This window comes from Eutrema salsugineum, unplaced genomic scaffold (genome assembly GCF_000478725.1).
Source record: "Eutrema salsugineum unplaced genomic scaffold, Eutsalg1_0 scaffold_14, whole genome shotgun sequence".
Lineage (NCBI taxonomy): Eukaryota > Viridiplantae > Streptophyta > Magnoliopsida > Brassicales > Brassicaceae > Eutrema > Eutrema salsugineum.
Window position 1 is genome coordinate 6,878,017 of NW_006256877.1, and position 20,972 is coordinate 6,898,988.

Genomic DNA, 20,972 nt, shown 5'->3' on the forward strand with positions numbered 1-20,972 from the left:
AAATGAAGATCCGGAGAAGAAAATTTGCAAAAAACTGTATCTTTTCTCACTAGTTTATCAGCAATATTGTTTAGACTTTAGAGTGTTTTCGATTTTAAAAATTTCTGCTTCAACAAGACAAACGTTTGAGTCAATTACTCCATACTAGTACTGGTAGTAACAGAATCACTTCAAATTAAGCAAAAGCTAAACTTCAATAGTGATAGAAATCCGCAAACATTAAAAATCAAACATTAAAAATCCAACAGAAAATAAAAACGACAAGACCAGAGTTCGTAGGATCAAAAGATAAAACCAAAAGAAAATGAAAACGACAAGACCATAGTTATTGGATCAAAAGATAGAACCAAAAGAGGAATAAACTTCTGAAGGGCTTGATTCAGCCAACTGATTTACCACCTTCTGAATCATATCGTTTTGCTTGGAAAAGTTCTGGACCTGCAAATCTTTCCACTGCTCCTCAATTGTCTTCTTATGCTCTGGGGCAAGATTACTCCAACTTCGCCGAACAAAACTCTCATCCACACCAGAGCGAACAATAGATTCAGCAATAGACACAAAATATTGCCTCTTCACAGTCAACTCACCTTTAGGCAATGAGAAAACAGGCAGCTCATCATCTTCCTTCACAAGCAATCCTTTCTTTGACTTATCCGGCTTAGCCTTAGATTTCACGGCAGACTCAGGAGGTAGTATCCCATCAGGACCCCAAATAATATTGCACAGACCAAAGGCTCTCTGATCATGAGCCTTGGCAAAAGTCTTCTTCCCTTTATCAATATACTTCTTCTTCAGGCCCCTCAGCTTCTCCGTAAACTGGGACTTGTTAACTTCAAAGCTGAAGGATTTCTTCATACGCTCAAAGAACCCGTTTGTGTCCACCAAAGAGTTCCCATAATCCTTGTTGTACTCAATTACCCCTTGTAAAAGTGTGATCTCGTCCTCCTCCGTCCAGATCCGTTGAAAATAGATCTTCTGTGGCTCTTCTTCTCCACCACTCTTCTTGTCGACTTCATCTGGATCACCCTTGAATTTCTTCGCAGAAGCTTCTGGTTCATCTGTTTCAATAGACCGCTTCTTGGTCTCAGATTTCACAACAGAAGATTCGACCTTTTTGGTCGTCTCTTCACCTCCTCGACCACGCTTCTTCTTATCCTTCTTCACTTTCTTGGCAGCTCCAGCTTCATGGGTCTCCTTAGACCGCTTCTTCTTCCTAGATTTCCCAGAAGATGATGATTCAACCTTCTTAGCCTCGCCGGCGTCGACGGCAGAAGCTTCGACGTTTTTGGTTTCTGCGGTGGTCTTCACAGCTGGAATCTTGACCGGCGATGTGTCAATGTCAGAAGATTTGGAATCGGAGACTTTGGACTTCACAGTTTCTGGATTTGTCGTTTGTTTTCCAGAGCTAACATCATCGATGACTTCATGGCTTGAAGATGCATTGGCAGGGAGTTTGGAATGTTTAGCAGACATTCTGAGAATGTTTTTTTTTTTTTTTTGGGATTTTGATTTTGAAGAGAGTCGAATGAGATGAGTATCAGTTCCTCCTCTGTTTAAATTGAGAGACACAGTCTCTTCCCATACTTCCATTTTTTTTTTCTCTAGTCCTCGCATTTAATTTTAGGAATATATTGAATAAATTATTAATTTTCCTTATTTCATTATTCTTCCTATCGTTTAGATTTCTTTCTTTAAATAGAAAAGTTTATAGAAAACAAAAAGTAAGATTTTAGGTAAATTTAGGAAGCCAAATATATTCATCATTAATTTTTTTTGTTGTTAAATACATCATCCATTTTTCTGTGCAGCACACCATTAAATATAAAATATTTGAAAGATTTTGTTGATAATTATGCATATATCCTAGAAATCTTTCAAATATCTCACATTTAATATTGTACTACGCAAAAAAAAATAAAAGTATATGGCTGGAAATTAACAGTGTAAGATTAGTATAAGATGTTTTTAATTATCTACATAAATCTACTCTAATCATCACAAAATCTATTAATTTAAGAATAAATGATGTAATAAAAATAAAGAATAAAAAATTAAATTAAGATATCTCTCGAAATTAGGAATTCCCGAGTCATCTTATCATTTTTTAAGGAAATTTCAACTTTAATCTTGGTTTGTCACCCAATTATAACTCGTACATTAAATCATGAGAAAACAGCGAAGAAAGTAAAAGAAAGTCAAAAAATCATTTAAAAGGATAAAAATGACTTTAATAGAAAAATTGGATGACGAAACATTAAAATATCTCTATTTTCTTGGCTTGGACCCGTTGGTCAACGCTTTTTCTCAAAAATTGTTTTTTTGTTTTTAATGTAAATTCGACTTAAATGAGAATGTTCTAGAGAACACAAGTGCGAGAGAGAAAACCCTAATTCCAGCAAGTAATTTTCGCTGTCGTTTCGTCTTGTTCCTTTACATCGGAAAGTGTTCACCGTCGAATTCAATTATTACCTCTTTTTCGTTTTTCGTGGTGGCGATTTCTCTTCTCGTATTGAAAACCTAACCTTTTGGGATTCATCCTTTCCCAGATAAATTACTCTTCCGCCACCATCGCCTTAAATCTTAATTTTTTTTTCGAATTGAATCCGTTCTGGGCATTCCAACGTTCTAATCGTGTAAATTCTTCTAATCGTTTAAATTCCATCTTAGATTTACGATTTCTAGAGCTTAATTATCATTAATTGTGCTAAAGATTATGTATTACTATGATTCAATTAAACTCTGTTTGATTGCTTTCCCATCTGCTTACACTAGCTTGCATGACGATATCTACAAAACTGGATCTTTCCTAAAATTATATTGCCAAAAACAATGAAATTCTTCAAAGTCAGAGTCTTGAAATTTACTGTTTGTGATAATCTAGTGCTTACGTTTGTTGGATTTTTCTGGCATCTTTATGAGATGATGAATGAACTTCTGTTTTCTTGCTTTATTGAGGATTACCTTGTGATTAGGCATCACCTTACTGAATTATTTAGATGTAGGCGTCACCTTTGAGAGACTTTTTATTCTGAGAAGTACTGAGTTGTTTTTTATTTGTGATGTTATGTGTCTGCTTTTGCAGGTTTTCAGTTGGATTCAGAGAGCTTCTCGTACTTGTTCTAGATAATTAGGCAGAAAAGATGGATGATTGGGGTAAGATTTTTATATTAAGAATCATTTAAATACATGTGTGTGTGTCTTTGTGTGAATACTTTAGTTTCCTCTAGTTCTTGTTTTTATATCCCCCTGGATATGTAAAGTATTAGTACTGGTTTCAGAGGCCGAGGACTTTCAACCACTTTCCGATAGTTGGATCACTTGTCTAGATCATGTAGAGTTCTCATATGTAGATCATGTAGAATTCTTCGCTTGTAACGTAGCTCATATTCATATAGATAATTGGCAGAACATATGGATGATTGGGGGTAGGATTTGTATATTAAGCAATGTTTGATACGTGTGCTTGTGTGTGAGTACATTATTTTTCTGTAGCTCTTGTATTTTTCTTCCCCTGGATATGTGGAAAATTAGTGATGGCTGTATACAGGGACATGTGTTTTAGTTATGTTATAGACTTTTTCTGTTCTTTTATTGAAAGTTTTCATATGGAAATATATTAGAGTTCTCACTTGTATCTGATTCCAGAGGCCGAGGACTTTCAACCAATTCCCGCGAAAGTTGAACTGAAAAGTAACTGGGATGATGAGGATGTTGATGAGAATGATATCAAAGACTCGTGGGAAGAAGATGATGAACCTGCTCCGGTATAGTTTTCTTTCAGTATATACTTTTTCATTATTGGCTTGTGTGCGTAATTTGATTTCAGCTAACAATCTTTGTTTTTTTGGTTTGTGTAGCCACCTGTAGTAAAGCCTGCTCCTGAGAAGGCTCCAAAGAAAGCAGCAGCGAAAGTTGTTGAAAAGAAGGGTAAAACTGTTGAAGCTCCAAAAGAATCATCAAAGGAAGAACCTCTAGATCCCATTTCAGAGAAGCTCCGCATGCAGAGGTAGATTCTAAAAACATTTCACGCTTACTTTGATATGCTTCTTCTGTTGGTACTGTATTAGTTTCTTCGATAATTGTTTTCTTATACATCATGTTCTAATGGTTCTTCTCATTCTTAATATTCTTCTTATCTTAGGCTTGTGGAGGAATCTGATTACCAGGCAACTGCTGAACTTTTTGGAGCAAAGACTGAAGAGAAGAGCGTCGATATGTTTATTCCCAAGTCTGAAAGCGATTTCTTGGAATATGCTGAGTTGATTTCTCATAGACTAATACCATATGAGGTATGCCAAGTGTAGCTTATCTCGATTTGGCCAAATATCAGATAAAGATTGGCCACCCGTGTTATAACTATATTCTCTGTATTTGCAGAAAAGCTTTCACTATATTGGCCTACTCAAGGCAGTGATGAGATTATCTCTGGCCAATATGAAAGCAGCAGATGTTAAAGACGTTGCTTCGTCCATTACAGCAATAATGAACGAAAAACTGAAGGCAGAAAAAGAAGCTGCTGGCAAAAAGAAGACAGGTACACGCATTCACTCTATTTTCTTGACTCGTCTTTATATGTTGGTTTCTCTTTGGTTTATAGAACTTGTGGACTATTTGTTCTTAAGCTTAAGCATGTCTCTATTTCTGAAATGATCAGATTCATGATTGTTTTTTTTTTTTTTTTGGTTTAACTGTGTTTCTTAGGTAAGAAGAAACAACTGCATGTGGATAAGCCTGATGATGATCTTGTTGCGGGTCCTTATGACGCAATGGACGATGATGATTTCATGTAAAAAATGGCATTTTGGAGATTTGGAGATTGCACTTGCCTCCTATAGGATTGTAACTGAGAAGAGGTTTAAAAAATCATCGGCTGTTTGTTTAATTTATTTATTGAAGCAACACAACTAGTTAAACCATGTTTTTTTTCCTCTGTTTTCTTTGCTCAGTTTGATATGTGAGAATTTTTGTTGGCAAACATTTTTCCAATTATGAAAATTACAAAAGTATGGTTTGGATTACAAATTATGAGTCTCTTTAGATATGAACTAAAAGGATTTGTGAACGAGGAACAATAAGGAAATTTTCATCACCACCTATATTTTCAATTTAGACTTTCTTAAAGGGATTTTTATTTATTTCGTAATTATCTCTCTTTTTTTATTTCCGTCAACCACAAGTTAATAAAATGCCTTAGGCTTTCCTCAATCAAGATTCAGACGTGATAATATATGCAAGATCAAAACATCAAATCAAGCTTCGAGGAGTTTTGTATATGAAGAACAATAACCAGCCTCAACGATTCACATAAAGTAATAAAGATCCTTCACTTATCAAACAATTTCCGCAGCATTGACTTATATTAAAATCGTAAACTGAAATCTTTCATCAAAGTAGAATGAGAATCTAAAGAAAGAAAACAATAAATATAGAATGTAAAGAGAGAATCAAATGAAATGGATCTTGCACTTGGAAGAAGCTGTGGCTAGTAGCTTCATCAGTTCATCGGCGATTGGCAAGTACTTATCTTGCTGATCCACTTGAATCCTAACTTTCACAACTTCAAGAAACCTCAAATTCTCCATGAAATGTCTCATCTGTTTCAATTCTCCGCAACTTCCTCCATACCCGTAAATCATTAGCACCTTCACTGGACACGACAATAAACAACTTTTCTTCTTCCTCGGCTTCTTCGTCTTCTTCTTCTTTTTCTTCTCATAAACGCACACACATACATCCCCACATCGATCTGTAATCTCATGCACAAGACCCTAAACACAATTGACAAAACACCACAGTTGATTAGAAAAAAAAAACAGAACTCATATATGTCCTTTAGATTTGCTTGAGTTTGTTTTTCATACCTTGATGACTAGGGTTTCTAGGTTTGGAGATCTCTTAAGCAGAAGTGGCAATACTTGCCAACCACGTTCCTTGTGGCTCTCGAAAGATAACCTAGCGAGGTTGTTGAACACGGGCATCGATTTACATTTACAGCAGAAATGAAACGCCTAATTGAATCAGATCACACAAAAACAGAGATTATCAAAACATAAGTCATGGCTACACTTTATAAACTGAAAACAAGAAAACAGGTGACTAGCAATACATTAACACAACAAAAAAAAAAGAAGTAAAGAGAGAGTAAGGAAAGTGACCTCAAGAGAATCAGCAGATAAGTGAAGGGTCACAGCATTCTTAACCGCTGCAATGAGTTTGGTTACATCACCCCAAGCATTACCCTTTGTAGAATCATACCCACTATATGGAACCTTTGGTGGAACATTATCATTATACTTCCACAACACAAGATCCAGTCTAGCCTCGACAAGCGAATCCAGTTCAAAAACATAATCTTTTGCGACATAGCTAGAGTAGTCAAGGTACACAAGATTTGGTGTCTCAATGGTAAACCCATCGTGGTCTTCTAGATCATCTGAACGGTAAAAAGTGGATAATCTCTGGACGGATGAACCGCCTATATACTTTCCCCAACCCGGTAAAAGAGGATCATCATTACATAAGTTAAGTTCCTCAAGCAAAGGGCTAGAGGTAAGAGATTCAGGTAAGTCAGCACCTGCAAAACCAAGAAAGCAAGAGAGAGTTTTGAGTGCAGGGAAAAGCACACCGCCTGGAGGATGATTGTTTTGGCCATAACATCCATTGGATAGAGTGAGCTTAACCAATGTCTTGCTGAAGAAGAACTCAGGCTCCATACCTGGAAACACTGCTGACAAGTGTAGTTCCAAGACTCCACGTTGCAGCATATTGTAGATCAGACGGTTGTGCCTAGGCTCGTCGATTAGAGACATCCGTTTCAAAGAGACTTTCTTGATGGGAGAATCACCTAGCAAGACAAGAGTTCTGTCCATGGCATCAAGGAAGGAAGGAAAACATGAACACTTTACACCTGAATCATCGAATTCAAGGCTGTGAACCAGAGGCAACAGATTCCTCCACCGCTTTGAGAGAATTGATGTGGAAGCAACAAGTTTTGTTGGGAGCAAAGACAGGATCTGACCCAAAACCTCGTCTGGTAAGCTACTGATTAAATCTCCTGATGCAAATTCCACTTTTTTGGCAGCCATTGCCACTGAAGAATTGTACATGCAAAAACAGAGTCGATTACAAAAGAACACCCTTAAAATTACACAGGTTATGATTTGAACAAGACCCAGTAGGAATTAAATAAGAAAAGTTTCGGAAAGTATACAAATTTACGTAACAACAACAAAAGTAGATACCTTTGAGGAAAGAAACCGAGACAATACGAACACGAACACTCCCAGAGATTGAAGACGCACAATGAGTTTTTGTGGAAACAAAGCTTGGCGGCTAGGAAAAAACTTATTAACGTATTTGACTATATATATGGGAAATTTGGGAGAATACCCGCTATTGTTGATTTATTAAAATACACCTTTTCAATACTTTTTTGAAAAGTACTTGTAAAGAAAAAAAAAGAGAATAATTTAAAAAATATCCCAAATAAAACATAATACTAATTAATTATATATCTAACTTATTTTCGAAAATGAAGAAATTCAATGGTTTTGTTTTGTGGTAATAACAATACAATTTTGATGTTGTACTAAAAGTCTAAAACTTATTATTTATCCTATAAATAACTTAAAAAAAAAAAAAAATTCTAATTCTAACAATCATGATCTATTCCATAAATATTTTCGTTAAATTGAGTGATAAAAAACTTAGTATGATCTTTACCAAAATATATATATATATATATATATATATATATCTGGTTAAGACTTAATTTTTGGTAAACTGTTAATAGGAAGACCATAAGATCGTGGCTAGATTTTATCTAAAACACATGCGGCATGCCGAGTTTTTCAAGAAAAATTAAACTAATCAATGGAAAAAAATCGTAATATAGTGTGCAAAAAAAAAATCCTTCAATTTACAACTTTTAACCAAAAAAATTATCAACTATTTGGTGGACTAAATAAATATTTAACTTTTTTTTGACTAATCTGTTTAATCCTCAACTTTGTTTGATCAAACTGTTTTAGATCCAACATTAATCAACAGCTATAGTTGACTAACGATAGGACTATAGTGACTCGTTTAATAAAAGTTAGAGATTCTTTTAGAAATAAAATGTTTAAAATTTTTTGAACTAAAAAGTCAAGAGGTTTTTGCTAAAAGTAACCTAAAAATTGATTCCGAATACAAAAGTAACCACTGATGTAATATTTGGCAAAAATAACCTAAAGGTAGTGAAAAGACAATATAATCATATATGACTAAAAAAAATGGAAATCTTAATTACGGTTTAAACCCTGACAAAGTCTACTAAAGACTGTTAGAAATCTACTAGTAGACTTCTATCAAAGGTTATAAAGTCTATTATGTAATTAAATCATAAAATTTAGTTTTAAAATTAATAAAAAATAATTTTGATTTCAAATTTGCAATCATAAATTAGATATTGATAACTCTTATATAAATAAATTATTGTTTACAAAATTTTAGATTAAAATAGTAAAAATGATACATCAAAACTCAGAATATTACATGTTTTATTTTTTCATGAAAAATTATATATCCCAACAAATTTACCCATAATTCATTTTAAATAAATTTCTTAAATTAAAAATATTTTTTTAACAATTATAAATATTGAATAATAAAATCAAAATTATGAAAATAACATGAATTTGATTAATGTTTTATCCGTAAATTGTGAAAATGAAATCATATTTTTTGTAAATAGTTATATACTTTTATAACATTTTCATTATATTATAAAATAGTTCGTAAATAATACAAATTTGAGTAGATATTTTCAAAATAATAATGAATAAAAATTTAAATTTGGTTACCTTTATGAGAAATTAATTTTATCTTTAAAAAAATACTAATTTCATTTTTATACTTGTTTAAAATATTTTTAGGTGATAAGTAAAATAGTGAAATTAAAATATTAAATTTAATTTTTCATATCAGTAATTTATTTTCAACTAATGAAATAATTTTTTTGATTGTTAATATTTTATTTTTATACTATTTTTCATTACTTTAATCCAAAAATGTGGAAAAAATAACTTTTTGGTAAAAAAAATCAAAAAAATCCTCAACTTTTAATTTACCAAAATAATCTTAATTTTTTATTCACAAAAAAATCCACACTTTTAATTTATTAAACCATTTTAGTCCTATCGTTAGTCAACTATAAATGCTGACTAATGTTGGGTCTAAAACAGTTTGGTTAAAAAAGGTTGAAGATTAAACGGATTAGTCAAAAAAAATTAAAAATTCATTTAGTCCAGCGAGTAGTTAGTATTTTTTTTGGCTGAAAGTTGTGAATTGAAGGTTTTTTTTTGCATTTTTTCCTTTCAAGAACTGCAGATGCCTCTCAAAGGAGATATGATTTTCAAGTTCACAATCGAACAAAGGATAACTAAGTTAAGATAAGATGAACTTGGGTTTTGATATTTTCTTCGATTCACAGACTCAATAAAGGCCTTTTTACTATTATTCTTCCAGTTATATAATGAGTCATTTGCATGGTTTGTTACTTTCTGAAATTTTGGCAACTATTTTAACACGTTTGCAACATATTGGCTAAAAGTAACACTTTGCAACTTTGTTCACTGTATACGCGCAGACTCTCCAGTTGTAATCCCACACAGTACCGACTCAACGTATACAGTACATTGATCAATAAAAAACAAGGGCATAAATTGTAATTTTAGGCAAAAGAAGACCAAAAAAATGAAATTGTCGAGTCCTAAGGAAAATTAGATAAAGTGACTTTGTATACAAAAAACTCTTATATAATTTATTATATACTTTTGAGACTATCAAACCATTTAATTTTCAGATCTCCACAAAAGTTACACAAAACATTTTTTGAGTTGTCTTTTCAGTTTCTAACTAGCTTGCTCTCTTTTGACCCAAAAAAAAAAAAAACTAGCTTGCTCTGGAATACTTCTTATAACAGGATATTCATCATCATCTCCCATTCTTGCAGGGCAGCATTACGCTGAAATATCTGTGAGCGATAGTTCTCTCCTCAAGATAGTTTTAAGGGAAAAAACTGCCAAAAACCAAAAATACAGAAAAAAACTAATGTAAGAAACTGAGTTAGAAAAATTGGAATCTCAAAAGTCACAAAAGCTTTTACCTGGAAGATCAAATAGAGGTCTAGTAAAGATAAGTGGGTCATGTGTTGATGGAATGCCAACATGTAAACCTGTTTTCATAGAAAATAGCAATGAAGAGTTGAGTAAAAATTGGCAATGTCTTGAGCACCAGCCATTCATAAATGTAAAAGCAGAATCTGCATTAAATTTAAAATATTTTGATTAAATTTAAAATAGTAGTGATGGTGTTGACGAATTTAAGCCACGGAGCAGATCTCCTAAATCATATTGTTCAGATATTGCTTAGGTGTGCGGTGTGCCAATGAAGATGAATTGAAAAAAAAGGTGAAGCATGTGGTCCAATATGGAGTGTTTTCAGCATAGCATTTGGCACTCGAGACATGGTTTATTTAATTCTCTTCACATTTTTGAGTTTTTATTCCACAGCCTTTGATCAAACCCACAATGGTTTTAATTCCTCTGTTTTTTCCATTTCTCTTCTTTGTTAGTATACGTTGACGTTTGGTTTAAAAGGTTTGACTCGGTTCATTACACACGTCAATCTTGAGGTGGTTTGAGTGGTGGTAAACCGTAATGGGCTTGAACACAGAAAGCCTCAAAATCAGAAAATTTGGCCCAATCTGAAATTCTAGAGGAATCGAACTGAAGAAGAAGAAGACGAAGAAGCAGACGAGAGCTTATCAAGTCGTCACTGAGAAATCTGAAAGACCTTTAAGATACTTTTTTGTTCATCAATGGCTTATTCAATCTCCTCCTCTTCTCTGGCCAATCCACACTTCTTCCAGCCCATGCTTCCAGGCTTCAACACCCACCTTGTAAATCTCTCTCTCTCTCTCTCTCTCTCTTGCTCTTTGCATGTTGTTAGATTTTTACTTTTTTAAAATGTTTGGCTCTGTTCTTCGTTGTTGTTTGCATGCAGTCGATTCCTGTAGCTTTTTACACGAAACACTTGCAAGGAAGAGAAGAGGGCAACGAGGTGGAACTGAGAGTAGACGTTACGGAAATAACCTGGAAAGTCAAGATTGAAGGCCGTAGATTGACCAAAGGATGGGAAAATTTCACAGCGGCTAACGATCTTCGTGTCGGCGACTTTCTCGTTTTCAGACACGAAGGTAATCTCGTGTTTCATGTCACACCCTTTGGACCTAGCTGCTGTGAGTTAATCTACTCACAGGAGGAAGAAGACGAGAAGAACACTAAGCACAAAACTGGTAATATTTTTTTGAGAATTTTCCCAATTTCTGTTTTTTTTCGAAAAGTAATAAAACTTAGGAAATGAAGAAGAGTTCAATTTTTGTTTTTTTTTGGAAAATAACAAAAAATAGGAAGTGAAGAAGATTCCAAATTTTGTTTTTTTTTTCTGTTAGAATTTTCCCCTATTTTGAGAATTTTCTCAATTTTTTTTTGTTTTTTTTAATTTATTTTTAATTCAGGAAAGCTTAAAGTGAAGAAAATTCCAAAACAAGAGTGTTCATCATCAGATTCAGACACTAGTTTTGTGGTCCCTGTCACAGCTTCGAACCTACGACTTGATGGATTTGTAATAAAAGTCCTTCACCTTTTAACTCTTATTATTTAACTGAAATTTCAGTGTGAATTTAATAAATAATACTCAAAAGTCACAACTTGGGATATGTATTTGCTTTTGCAGCATCTTCCGAAAAGTTTTACAACCTCAAGTGGTCTGAGTACACTGTGCCAAGAGATTATTCTAATGGATGAGAAAGGTAGGTCATCGACACTAGAGATGACGTACCATAACTCAACGAAACGGTTTCATGTCAGACGAGGTTGGAGAGCTTTTTGCTGCGCAAATGAACTTAAAACTGGTTGTATCTTGAGGCTAATGTTTTTTGGAAACGGAGCAAAACCCATTCCCCGGATGATTCCGGTTGAGAGGGATGAGAAGGACGACGACATTGGTCAGTTTCAATATTCTCTTAGTTATATATCTAGTTAGGAAATGCAAAGTTGTTTATTGGCGAACAATACATTTTTCTATCCAGGAAAGCACTCCAAGAAGAAGAAGGATAATCTAGAGGTAGAACATGAGTCCGTGGACGAAAAAAAGAATGTGGAGCCGTTGTCTTTGTCAGATAACTATAGCTTTGTGGTACCTGTCACCGTTTGTAATCTACGGGACGATAGACTGGTGAGTTACCAACTTGGCACTTCAATTTTTTCGTATATTCTTACACTATGGCTTTTGCATTTCAATGATAATTGAAAGCCAGTCTAAATGTATGTATATTGGTGTTGCAGTTTCTTCCAGTGAAGCTTTCAAAGTCTAACATACTGAACGAAAGTTGTCAGGAGATAAGTTTGATGAACAAACAGGGAAGAACATGGACGTTAAGCTTGAAATACAGAAAATCATCGAACCAGTTTTGCATCACACACGGCTGGAAAAGTTTCTGCCATGCAAATGGTCAGAAAGCCGGATGTTCCATTTTATTCAAGCTGATCAGAAACAGAACAGGCCCTGTGTTGATCATGACCTCTGAAGCCTCTACATCTAAAGGGTTCATAGAAAAGAGATACTCGCAGGAGGAAGAAGTGTAGAAAAAACTGGCTGTGAAGACAGGAGAACTGGCTGTTAAGCACATCCGTGGAGGTAATTTTTAACAGCACTTGAACTGGTTTCTTCTATCCTTTTGTAAACTGTTGTAACTTACCGGAAAATGAAAACGGTTGCATGTTTTAGGGCAAGTGACAAAAATCTAACCCTCTTTTAGTTGTATATCTACTCGTTTTGGAGTTTTGTTAACCTAATGAAGCTTCCTACCTTCAGCTTCACATTGTTTGTGCATACCTATGATGCTCATTTTGTGATCTACTCTTTAGATGATTTTATTGGCATTTTAAAAAAAAATTCATTGAAAGATCTCAACCTTAAAAAACAAAAACAAATTTTAACAAACTTTCGATTCTAGTTGCTGCAAGGAACTCTTTTGGTAGTTTTAGCCGTATGGGAGAAGATTCTCTGTCGCAAGAATCACAAAATCTTTATTATCTCAACTGAAGCTTTAAACCACTTTCTTGAACTCATTTTGTTGATGCAAGAGTGTTAATGACAAAAGCAAATCCTCTTACGATCTAGCACAAGAAGTTGTTGAAAGACAAAAAGAACTAGCTTAACAGAAAGGGAACCCTAACAGAAAAGGTATAACTAATGTTTTCACAAATTTATGAAAAAAAAGAAAGAAAATATTTGTAAATGATGTTCAAAATAACAATATGCTATACATTTAAAAACCGATGGGAGATAGACAGATGAGTATATTTCGCTATTTCCAATGCAAGTTCAAATGCTTGCTTTGATTTTTTGATGAATGACGATTGGAATTTCTTTGTATAAATGTTAGATAGAGTCTTTCTTGTCATTAAGAAAAAAATTATTTTCTTTTATTACAAATCCACTTTCACACGATAATAGAAGTTCATTTGAAAATTTGGATATTATTAACATAGAAAAAATAATATATCAGCCAAAAATATTATGTTTTCTATACTATTTACAATCACTGGGTTAAATCCTTTAAAACGTATTTCAACCAACTTGATTTGAGTATATTGAATTGCCTTATTGTGGTAAAATAAAAGTTGATACTTTACATATTCAAACAAGCTAAATAATTATAACGAAATGTGTTAGAACATTATTTTCTTGTTATATGAAAAAAAGTTTCACGAGAGGTAAGTAAACATTTAAAACGAGATTTAAAATTTCCTTAAACTAATGGGGAATATCAACCGATTGGGGAGAGAGAGAAAGAAAGATAATTTGGCTATTTCCTATGGAAGCTTTTATCATTGCTTTGATTTTCCCGATGAATGACGACTACAACTTCTCATCAAGTTGCATTGTATAAAACTCTAACTTCGTCTTCTTCCTCACATACTTCTTGATCGTCTGATTCCAAATAAACAAAAGGGTATGGATAATTCCTCGGCAGGGATGCACTGCGTGTTTGTTGAGACAAGTCTTGACACTCGTCTAGTGGTTCTCCTTCACAAGACTGATAACGTTTCTGTTTTCAAAGGTGAAACGACTTCTAAAGTAAAACTATATTTTGCTGGTGATGTTTCTTATTCGCTAATTTTGCTTCCTTTTGTTTGTTTATTTACAGAAAAATTACGCAAGGAGCATTCAAAGTGTTTCTCAGAAATTGGGAAAATCACCACTTCTGCCGTGAAGGTAGGGCTTTTGCTGCCTTGTTTTGCAAGTTTTGTTATTAACAACGATAACAATAAAGGAGTACTGCTTGTTTTCTTTCAGATTGAATGGAGTGGTCGCTTTTATCACTTGCCAGATTCGGTGATCGTGAGTAAGGCTTTTGAATATAATGGTGACGAGGACTGGTTTATATTTGTTGATGTGGACACTGAAGTGGCTGCTTCTTCAAAAGCTGATGATAAGTTTCTCGAGAAAAAGGCAGAGATTACCAATGCTCCCGTTATTGAAGAAGAAGATCTGAAAACCAAAGTAGATGAGGAGAAGAAATCAAAGAAAAGGAAGATGAAAAGTTTCGATGCAACAAAAAGTACCCCAATGAAGTTGGATGAGTCAGGTAACCATTTACCACTCTATGTGGGTTTCATGGTTATTCATGTGCTGTGTCTTTGTTTCTCATTTTTTTTGTTGGCTACAGATTGGTAACACTTAGTAAAATCTATATGAAACTTGCTATTCTGATTTCAGGTAAAGAAGAATTTGTTTCAGTAACTGATGGTGCAGAGCAGCAAATGCAATATGATCAAACAATCGCTCCAAATAGTGACCTTAGTGATCAGCCTTTACAGCTTACTACCAGAGAGAGTGATTCTGGTAGTCATCTCAATGCGACAGGAGTAGTGTACCCTCCAATCGCTTCAGAGGTGCCTTCAATGTCATAGGTAATCTTCAAAAAAATTTGGTTTATCTTTCATTTTTGTATTAGTTTGATGGTTAGAATGAGGTTCCTTGTAACTTGAACATTGTTAAATTCCATGCCGATTGTCTTACTTTTCATAGTTTCATATTTTTATGCCGATTCAAGATCCTTTGGCAATAGACAATTTCACTCAGCACCATCATTAAATTCCATGTAGGATAAGAGAGACCGTATCGTGAATGAAGTGATTCTTATGGTAGGGGCGTTTTGATATAAATTGGTGTATTTAAAACACGTTTCTAAAACCGTATATGTATTTTGAACAGGTTACAGATGATTTTTTTTTTATGAAATTGCAACCAAAATCATTGAAGAAGGATGAAGCAATACTTCAAGGTTTGTTTGTAGTCTACAAGATTTAATCTTATCCTATTAATCAGTGCAATTACCACTAAATATGCAATATTCGCTATGTGCTACTCATCATTTGACAATCATAAGTCATCATCACAATTAAGCATAACGGAGTAGAATCAAGTCAGTGTCTTGTTTCTTGGAACCAAGACGAGTAGCATGCAAATTTACTGTTAAGATACTCTTTTATATGAATTTAAATCTCCTCATTATTTCAGTCGTTAAATTGTAAGTCTGTTTAGGAGCCGAAGCAACTTAAGAAAGGAAATAAAGAAGTTTCTTAATGCCTAAGCAACTTTAATCAGAATTGTCTTTTTTTTTTGGTAAAGTAAGTTGAGGCTTAATCACTTAATGAAACTCTTTGGATAGGCTTAATCAGAATGTCTGCATAAAGCCACCAATAAACGTCTAAGACTTGTTCACAAGTACATCATTTATAGTTTTCTTGCATCTTTTCTTTGCTATAGCACAAAATGTTCTTAATCTTTTCTTCCTTATTTCCGAATCAACTATTAACAAAACCAAAATATGCTTAAGTAGATGTAATCTTTGCTATAAACGTTCTTAATCGTTACTAGCTTGATCTATTTCTTAAGTACCAAGGGCTTTCTAGTTTTGTTTATCATTTTTGGCCACTTCCAAATGATAATCAGAATATATAATTTTTTTCTAGATTATTTGGTAATATCCTGGAAACTAAAAATGACAATAAAATTTTCAAAACTTGATTAGGACCACAAGAAGTTCTTAAGGTTGCTGAGAATATCTGTTGACGAAATGAAAAACATTCATCTATTTGATATTTTGAATGTGCTGATCATATTTACATCTTCTCAAACGATTAATCAGTATAAATCCAAGTTATACAAAACCATTTGACTATATGAGGTTATTTCAGTTTAATAGAAAGAAAAAGAGTTATTTGACTAGAAATTCATTTATTACTTTCTTACGTATGGCAATGTTTCACGTTTTTACAAGTCAACAAAATTATAATATCCACACAAAGTTACATAAGTAGCCCCTTTATTTATTGGACAGTACTTTTCAACATTGGGGTCGGAACAAAAAGGGATGATATGATTCCAAAAGAGTAATAAAAGTGGTTAGCATATGATAGGTACAATGCCGATACCATGCAGTAGCCGCTGTACAGACAAAAAGATAAATTCTTAACTTATACTAGATTAGGCTTCCACATCCACAATGGGTCCTTGTTACCACTAGATGAAGCAAGAGCATCCATAGTGTTGATCGTGCACCTTGAGCTTGACGTTTTGGAGTAGGCATTAAAGCTGGTCGCTCCGGTGGTGGAACTAGCCTATGGGGGTTCTGAACATGATGTCTTTTGGAAGTTGTAGCCTTATGGGAGAAGATTCACCATCACAGGAATCACAAAATCTTTATCATCTCAACCAAAAAATTAAACCGTTTCATAAACTCAATTTGTTGATGCATGAGTGTAATTGTGTAAATGGCAAAAGCAAATCCTCTTACGATCTAACACAAGAAGGTGTTGAATGAAAAAAGAAGTAGCTTAAGAGAAGAGGTATTAACTAGTGTTTTCAAAATTTTCTGCATTTTAGTTTTACTTTTAAATGATATTTAAAATAACAAGATACTATACATCTAAAACGAAATTGAAAAAGAGAAGACAAACCGATGGTAGATAGACAAATGAGTATATTTGGCTATTTCCAATGCTCTAATTTAAATGCTTGCTTTGATTTTCTGATGAATGACGATTGGAATTTGTCAAGTTGCATTGTATAAAATGTTAGATAGAGGAATAGAGCCTTTCTTGTTTTCTATAATATTTAAAATCACAGATCCGTTAAAAACGTATGTATATCAACCAACTGGATTTAAGTATATTGATTTGCCTTATTGTGGTAAAATAATAACTGATACTTTACATATTCAGACAAGTTAAATAATTATAACTAATTATGTAAAAACATTATTTTCTTGTTATATGAAATGAAGTTTCACGAGAGGTAAGTAAACATTTAAAACGAAATTTAAAATTTCTTTAAACTAATGGGGAAAAACAACTGATTGGAGAGAGAGAGAGAGAAAGAAAGATAATTTGCTTATTTCCTATGGAAGCTTTTATCATTGCTTTGATTTTCCCGATGAATGACGATTAGTATTTCTCAAGTTGCATTGTATAAAACTCTAACTTCATCTTCTTCCTCACATACTTCCGGATCACCTGATTCCAAATACACAAAAGAGTATGAATAATTCCTCGCCGGAGATGCACTGCGTGTATGTTGAGACAAGTCTTGACACTCGTCTCGTGGTTCTCCTTCACAAGACTGATAACGTTTCTGTTTTCAAAGGTGAAACGACTTCTAAAGTAAAACTATATTTTGCTGGTGATGTTTCTTATTCGCTAATTTTGCTTCCTTTTGTTTGTCTATTTACAGAAAAATTACGCAAGGAGCATTCAAAGTGTTTCTCAGAAATTGGGGAAATCACCACTTCTGCCGTGAAGGTAGGGCTCTTCGCTGCCTTGTTTTACAAGTTTTGTTTTTTAACATCAATAACAATAAAGGAGTACTGGTTGTTTTCTTTCAGGTTGAATGGAGTGGTCGCTTTTTTCCCTTGTCAGATTCAGTGATCGTGAGTAAGGCTTTTGAATATAATGGTATTGGTCACGAGGACTGGATTATTTTTGTTGATGTTGAGGTCAGAGTTGAGAAGACGACTGAAGTGGCTGCTTCGACTATTTCTTAAGTATGCTTAAGTTGAAGACGCAAGAAATAAAGGTTTTTTGTTAAATGTCCACCGGCAAGCTTGGTCTATTTCTTAGGTAGTAAGGGCTTTCTAGTTTTATTTATCTTTTTTGGCCACTACCATATGATAATCAGAAGAATATAATATTTTTTCTAGATTATTTGGCAATATCTTGAAAACTTAAAATGACAGTTTTTTTTTCAAAATTTGATTGGGACCACAAGAAGTTCTTAAGTTCGCTAAGAATTAATCGCTTTGGAATTTCTGTTGACGAAATGAAAACATTCATCTATTTGATATTTTGAATGTGCTGACCATATTCACATCTCCTAAAACGACCAAGGAATCAGTATAAATCCAAGTTATACAAAACCATTTGACTATATGAGGTTATTTCAGTTTAATAGAAACAAATGAGTTATAAAAAATTGAGTAACTGATGGTGCAGAGCAGCAAATGCAATATGATCAAATAACCGCTCCAAATAGTGACCTTAGTGATCAGCCTTTACAGTTTGCTACCAGAGAGAGTTCTGATTATGGTAGTCATCTCAATGCGACAGGAGTAGTGTATTCTCTAAGCCCTTAAGAGGTACCTTCAATGTCAAAGGTAATCTTCAAAAAAGATTTGGTTTATCTTTCATTTTTGGTTTAGTTTTGATGGTGAGAATTTTGATGTTTCCTTCTAAATTCTCCAACGAAAAAGAAAAGGAGGATGAGGTTACTTGTAACTTGAACATATATTGTTTTTTTTATGCCGATTCAAGATCCTTTGCCAATAGACAATTTGACTCAGCACCATCATTAAGTTCCATGTAGGATGAGAGACACCGTATCGTGAATGAAATGATTCATATGCTAGGGGCGGTTTGATATAAATTGGTGTATAAACACACGTTTCTAAAACCGTTAACATATATGTCTTTTGAACAGGTTACAGATGAATTATTTGATGAAATTGCAACCAAAATCAGTGAAGAAGGATGAAGCAATACTTTAAGGTTTGTTGTGGTCTACAAGATTTAGTCTTATCCTATTAATCTGTGAAATTACTACTAAATATGCAATATTCGCTATGTGCTATTCATCATTTCACAATCATAAGTCATCATCACAATTAAGCATAACGGAGTTGAATCAAGTCATTGTCTTGTTTTTTGGAACCAAGACGAGTAGCATGCAAATTTACTGTTAAGATACTCTTTTGTATGAATTTAAATCTGCTCATTATTTCAGTCGTTAAATTGTAAGTCTGTTTAGGAGCCTAAGCAACTTAAGAAAAGGAAATAAAGAAGTCAACTTAAATTTCAGTCGTTAAATTGTAAGTCTGCATAAAGCCACCAATAAACGTCTAAGACTTGTTCACAAGTACATCATATTTATAGCTTTCTTGCATCTTTTCTTTGCTATAGCATAAAACGTTCTTAATCTTATCTTCTTTATTTCCGAATAAACTATTAAAAAAAGCAAAATAACTATTAACAAAACCAAAATATGCTTAAGTAGATGTAATCTTTGCTATAGCACAAAACGTTCTTATTAATCATTACAAGCTTGATCTATTTCTTAAGTACCAAGGGCTTTCTAGTTTTGTTTATCATTTTTGGCCACTTCCAAATGATAATCAGAATATATAAATTTTTTCTAGATTATTAGGTAATAACATGAAAACAAAAAAATGACAAGGATTTCTTTTTCAAATTTGATTGGGACCACAAGATGTTCTCAAGTTTGCTTTTGAATATAATGGTATTGGTCACGAGGACTGGATTATTTTTGTTGATGTTGAGGTCAGAGTTGAGAAGACGACTGAAGTGGCTGCTTCGACTATTTCTTAAGTATTCTTAAGTAGAAGACGCAAGAAATAAAGGTTTTTTGTTAAATGTCTACCGGCATTACAAGCTTGGTCTATTTCTTAGGGAGTAAGGGCTTTCTAGTTTTATTTATCTTTTTTGGCCACTACCATATGATAATCAGAAGAATATAATATTTTTTCTAGATTATTTGGCAATATCTTGAAAACTTAAAATGACAGTTTTTTTTTCAAAATTTGATTGGGACCACAAGAAGTTCTTAAGTTCGCTAAGAATTAATCGCTTTGGAATTTCTGTTGACGAAATGAAAACATTTATCTATTTGATATAATGTGCTGACCATATTCACATCTCCTAAAACGACCAAGGAATCAGTATAAATCCAAGTTATACAAAACCATTTGACTATATGAGGTTATTTCAGTTTAATAGAAACAAATGAGTTATAAAAAATTGAGTAACTGATGGTGCAGAGCAGCAAATGCAATATGATCAAACAACCGCTCCAAATAGTGACCTTAGTGATCAGCCTTTACAGTTTGCTACCAGAGAGAGTTCTGATTATGGTAGTCATCTCAATGCGACAGGAGTAGTGTATTCTCCAAGCCCTTAAGAGGTACCTTCAATGTCAAAGGTAATCTTCAAAAAAGAATTGGTTTATCTTTCATTTTTGGTTTAGTTTTGATGGGGAGAATTTTGATGTTTCCTTCTAAATCCTCCAACTAAAAAGAAAAGGAGGATGAGGTTACTTGTAACTTGAACATATATTGTTTTTTATGCCGATTCAAGATCCTTTGGCAATAGACAATTTGACTCAGCACCATCATTAAATTCCATGTTGGATGAGAGAGACCGTATCGTGAATGAAGTGATTCATATGCTAGGGGCGGTTTGATATATAAATTGGTGTATAAACACACGTTTCTAAAACCGTTAACATATATGTCTTTTGAACAGGTTACAGATGAATCATTTGATGAAATTGCATCAAAATCAGTGAAG

At 33.5% G+C, this 20,972-nt stretch overlaps 4 protein-coding genes across 6 annotated transcripts; 2 read left to right on the forward strand and 2 right to left on the reverse strand.

Annotated features, from left to right (window-relative positions):
* Window positions 1-322: 322 nt before the first annotated feature.
* LOC18022814 (probable transcription factor At4g00390) lies at window positions 323-1,473 on the reverse strand. The gene has a single exon (XM_006405817.2). The coding sequence runs from the start codon at window positions 1,471-1,473 to the stop codon at window positions 334-336; it is 1,140 nt and encodes a 379-aa protein (XP_006405880.1). The 3' UTR covers window positions 323-333.
* An 897-nt stretch (window positions 1,474-2,370) lies between these two features.
* On the forward strand, window positions 2,371-4,900 carry LOC18022815 (eukaryotic translation initiation factor 3 subunit J-A). 3 transcript variants are annotated; one of them, XM_024158852.1, is made up of 7 exons: window positions 2,371-2,631; window positions 3,083-3,153; window positions 3,646-3,764; window positions 3,858-4,006; window positions 4,142-4,289; window positions 4,378-4,534; window positions 4,702-4,900. In XM_024158852.1, exons 2-7 carry the CDS (start codon window positions 3,141-3,143, stop codon window positions 4,788-4,790), a joined length of 675 nt encoding a protein of 224 aa, XP_024014620.1. In that variant the 5' UTR covers window positions 2,371-2,631; window positions 3,083-3,140; the 3' UTR covers window positions 4,791-4,900. The 3 variants fall into 3 exon arrangements, with proteins under 3 accessions (XP_024014620.1, XP_024014619.1, XP_024014621.1); XM_024158851.1 differs by having other exon boundaries at window positions 2,371-2,546; XM_024158853.1 differs by having other exon boundaries at window positions 2,379-2,399.
* A 544-nt stretch (window positions 4,901-5,444) lies between these two features.
* On the reverse strand, window positions 5,445-7,085 carry LOC18022816 (putative F-box protein At1g21990). Its single transcript, XM_006405819.1, has 3 exons — window positions 6,156-7,085; window positions 5,862-6,008; window positions 5,445-5,768 (listed from the first exon to the last, which is right to left on the reverse strand). The coding sequence occupies exons 1-3, from the start codon at window positions 7,083-7,085 to the stop codon at window positions 5,445-5,447; spliced, it is 1,401 nt and encodes a 466-aa protein (XP_006405882.1).
* A 3,733-nt stretch (window positions 7,086-10,818) lies between these two features.
* Window positions 10,819-12,865, forward strand: LOC18022817 (B3 domain-containing protein REM-like 3). The gene is made up of 6 exons (XM_006405820.2): window positions 10,819-10,942; window positions 11,047-11,338; window positions 11,561-11,667; window positions 11,779-12,049; window positions 12,134-12,279; window positions 12,390-12,865. Exons 1-6 carry the CDS (start codon window positions 10,862-10,864, stop codon window positions 12,687-12,689), a joined length of 1,197 nt encoding a protein of 398 aa, XP_006405883.2. The 5' UTR covers window positions 10,819-10,861; the 3' UTR covers window positions 12,690-12,865.
* The last annotated feature ends 8,107 nt before the right edge of the window (window positions 12,866-20,972 follow it).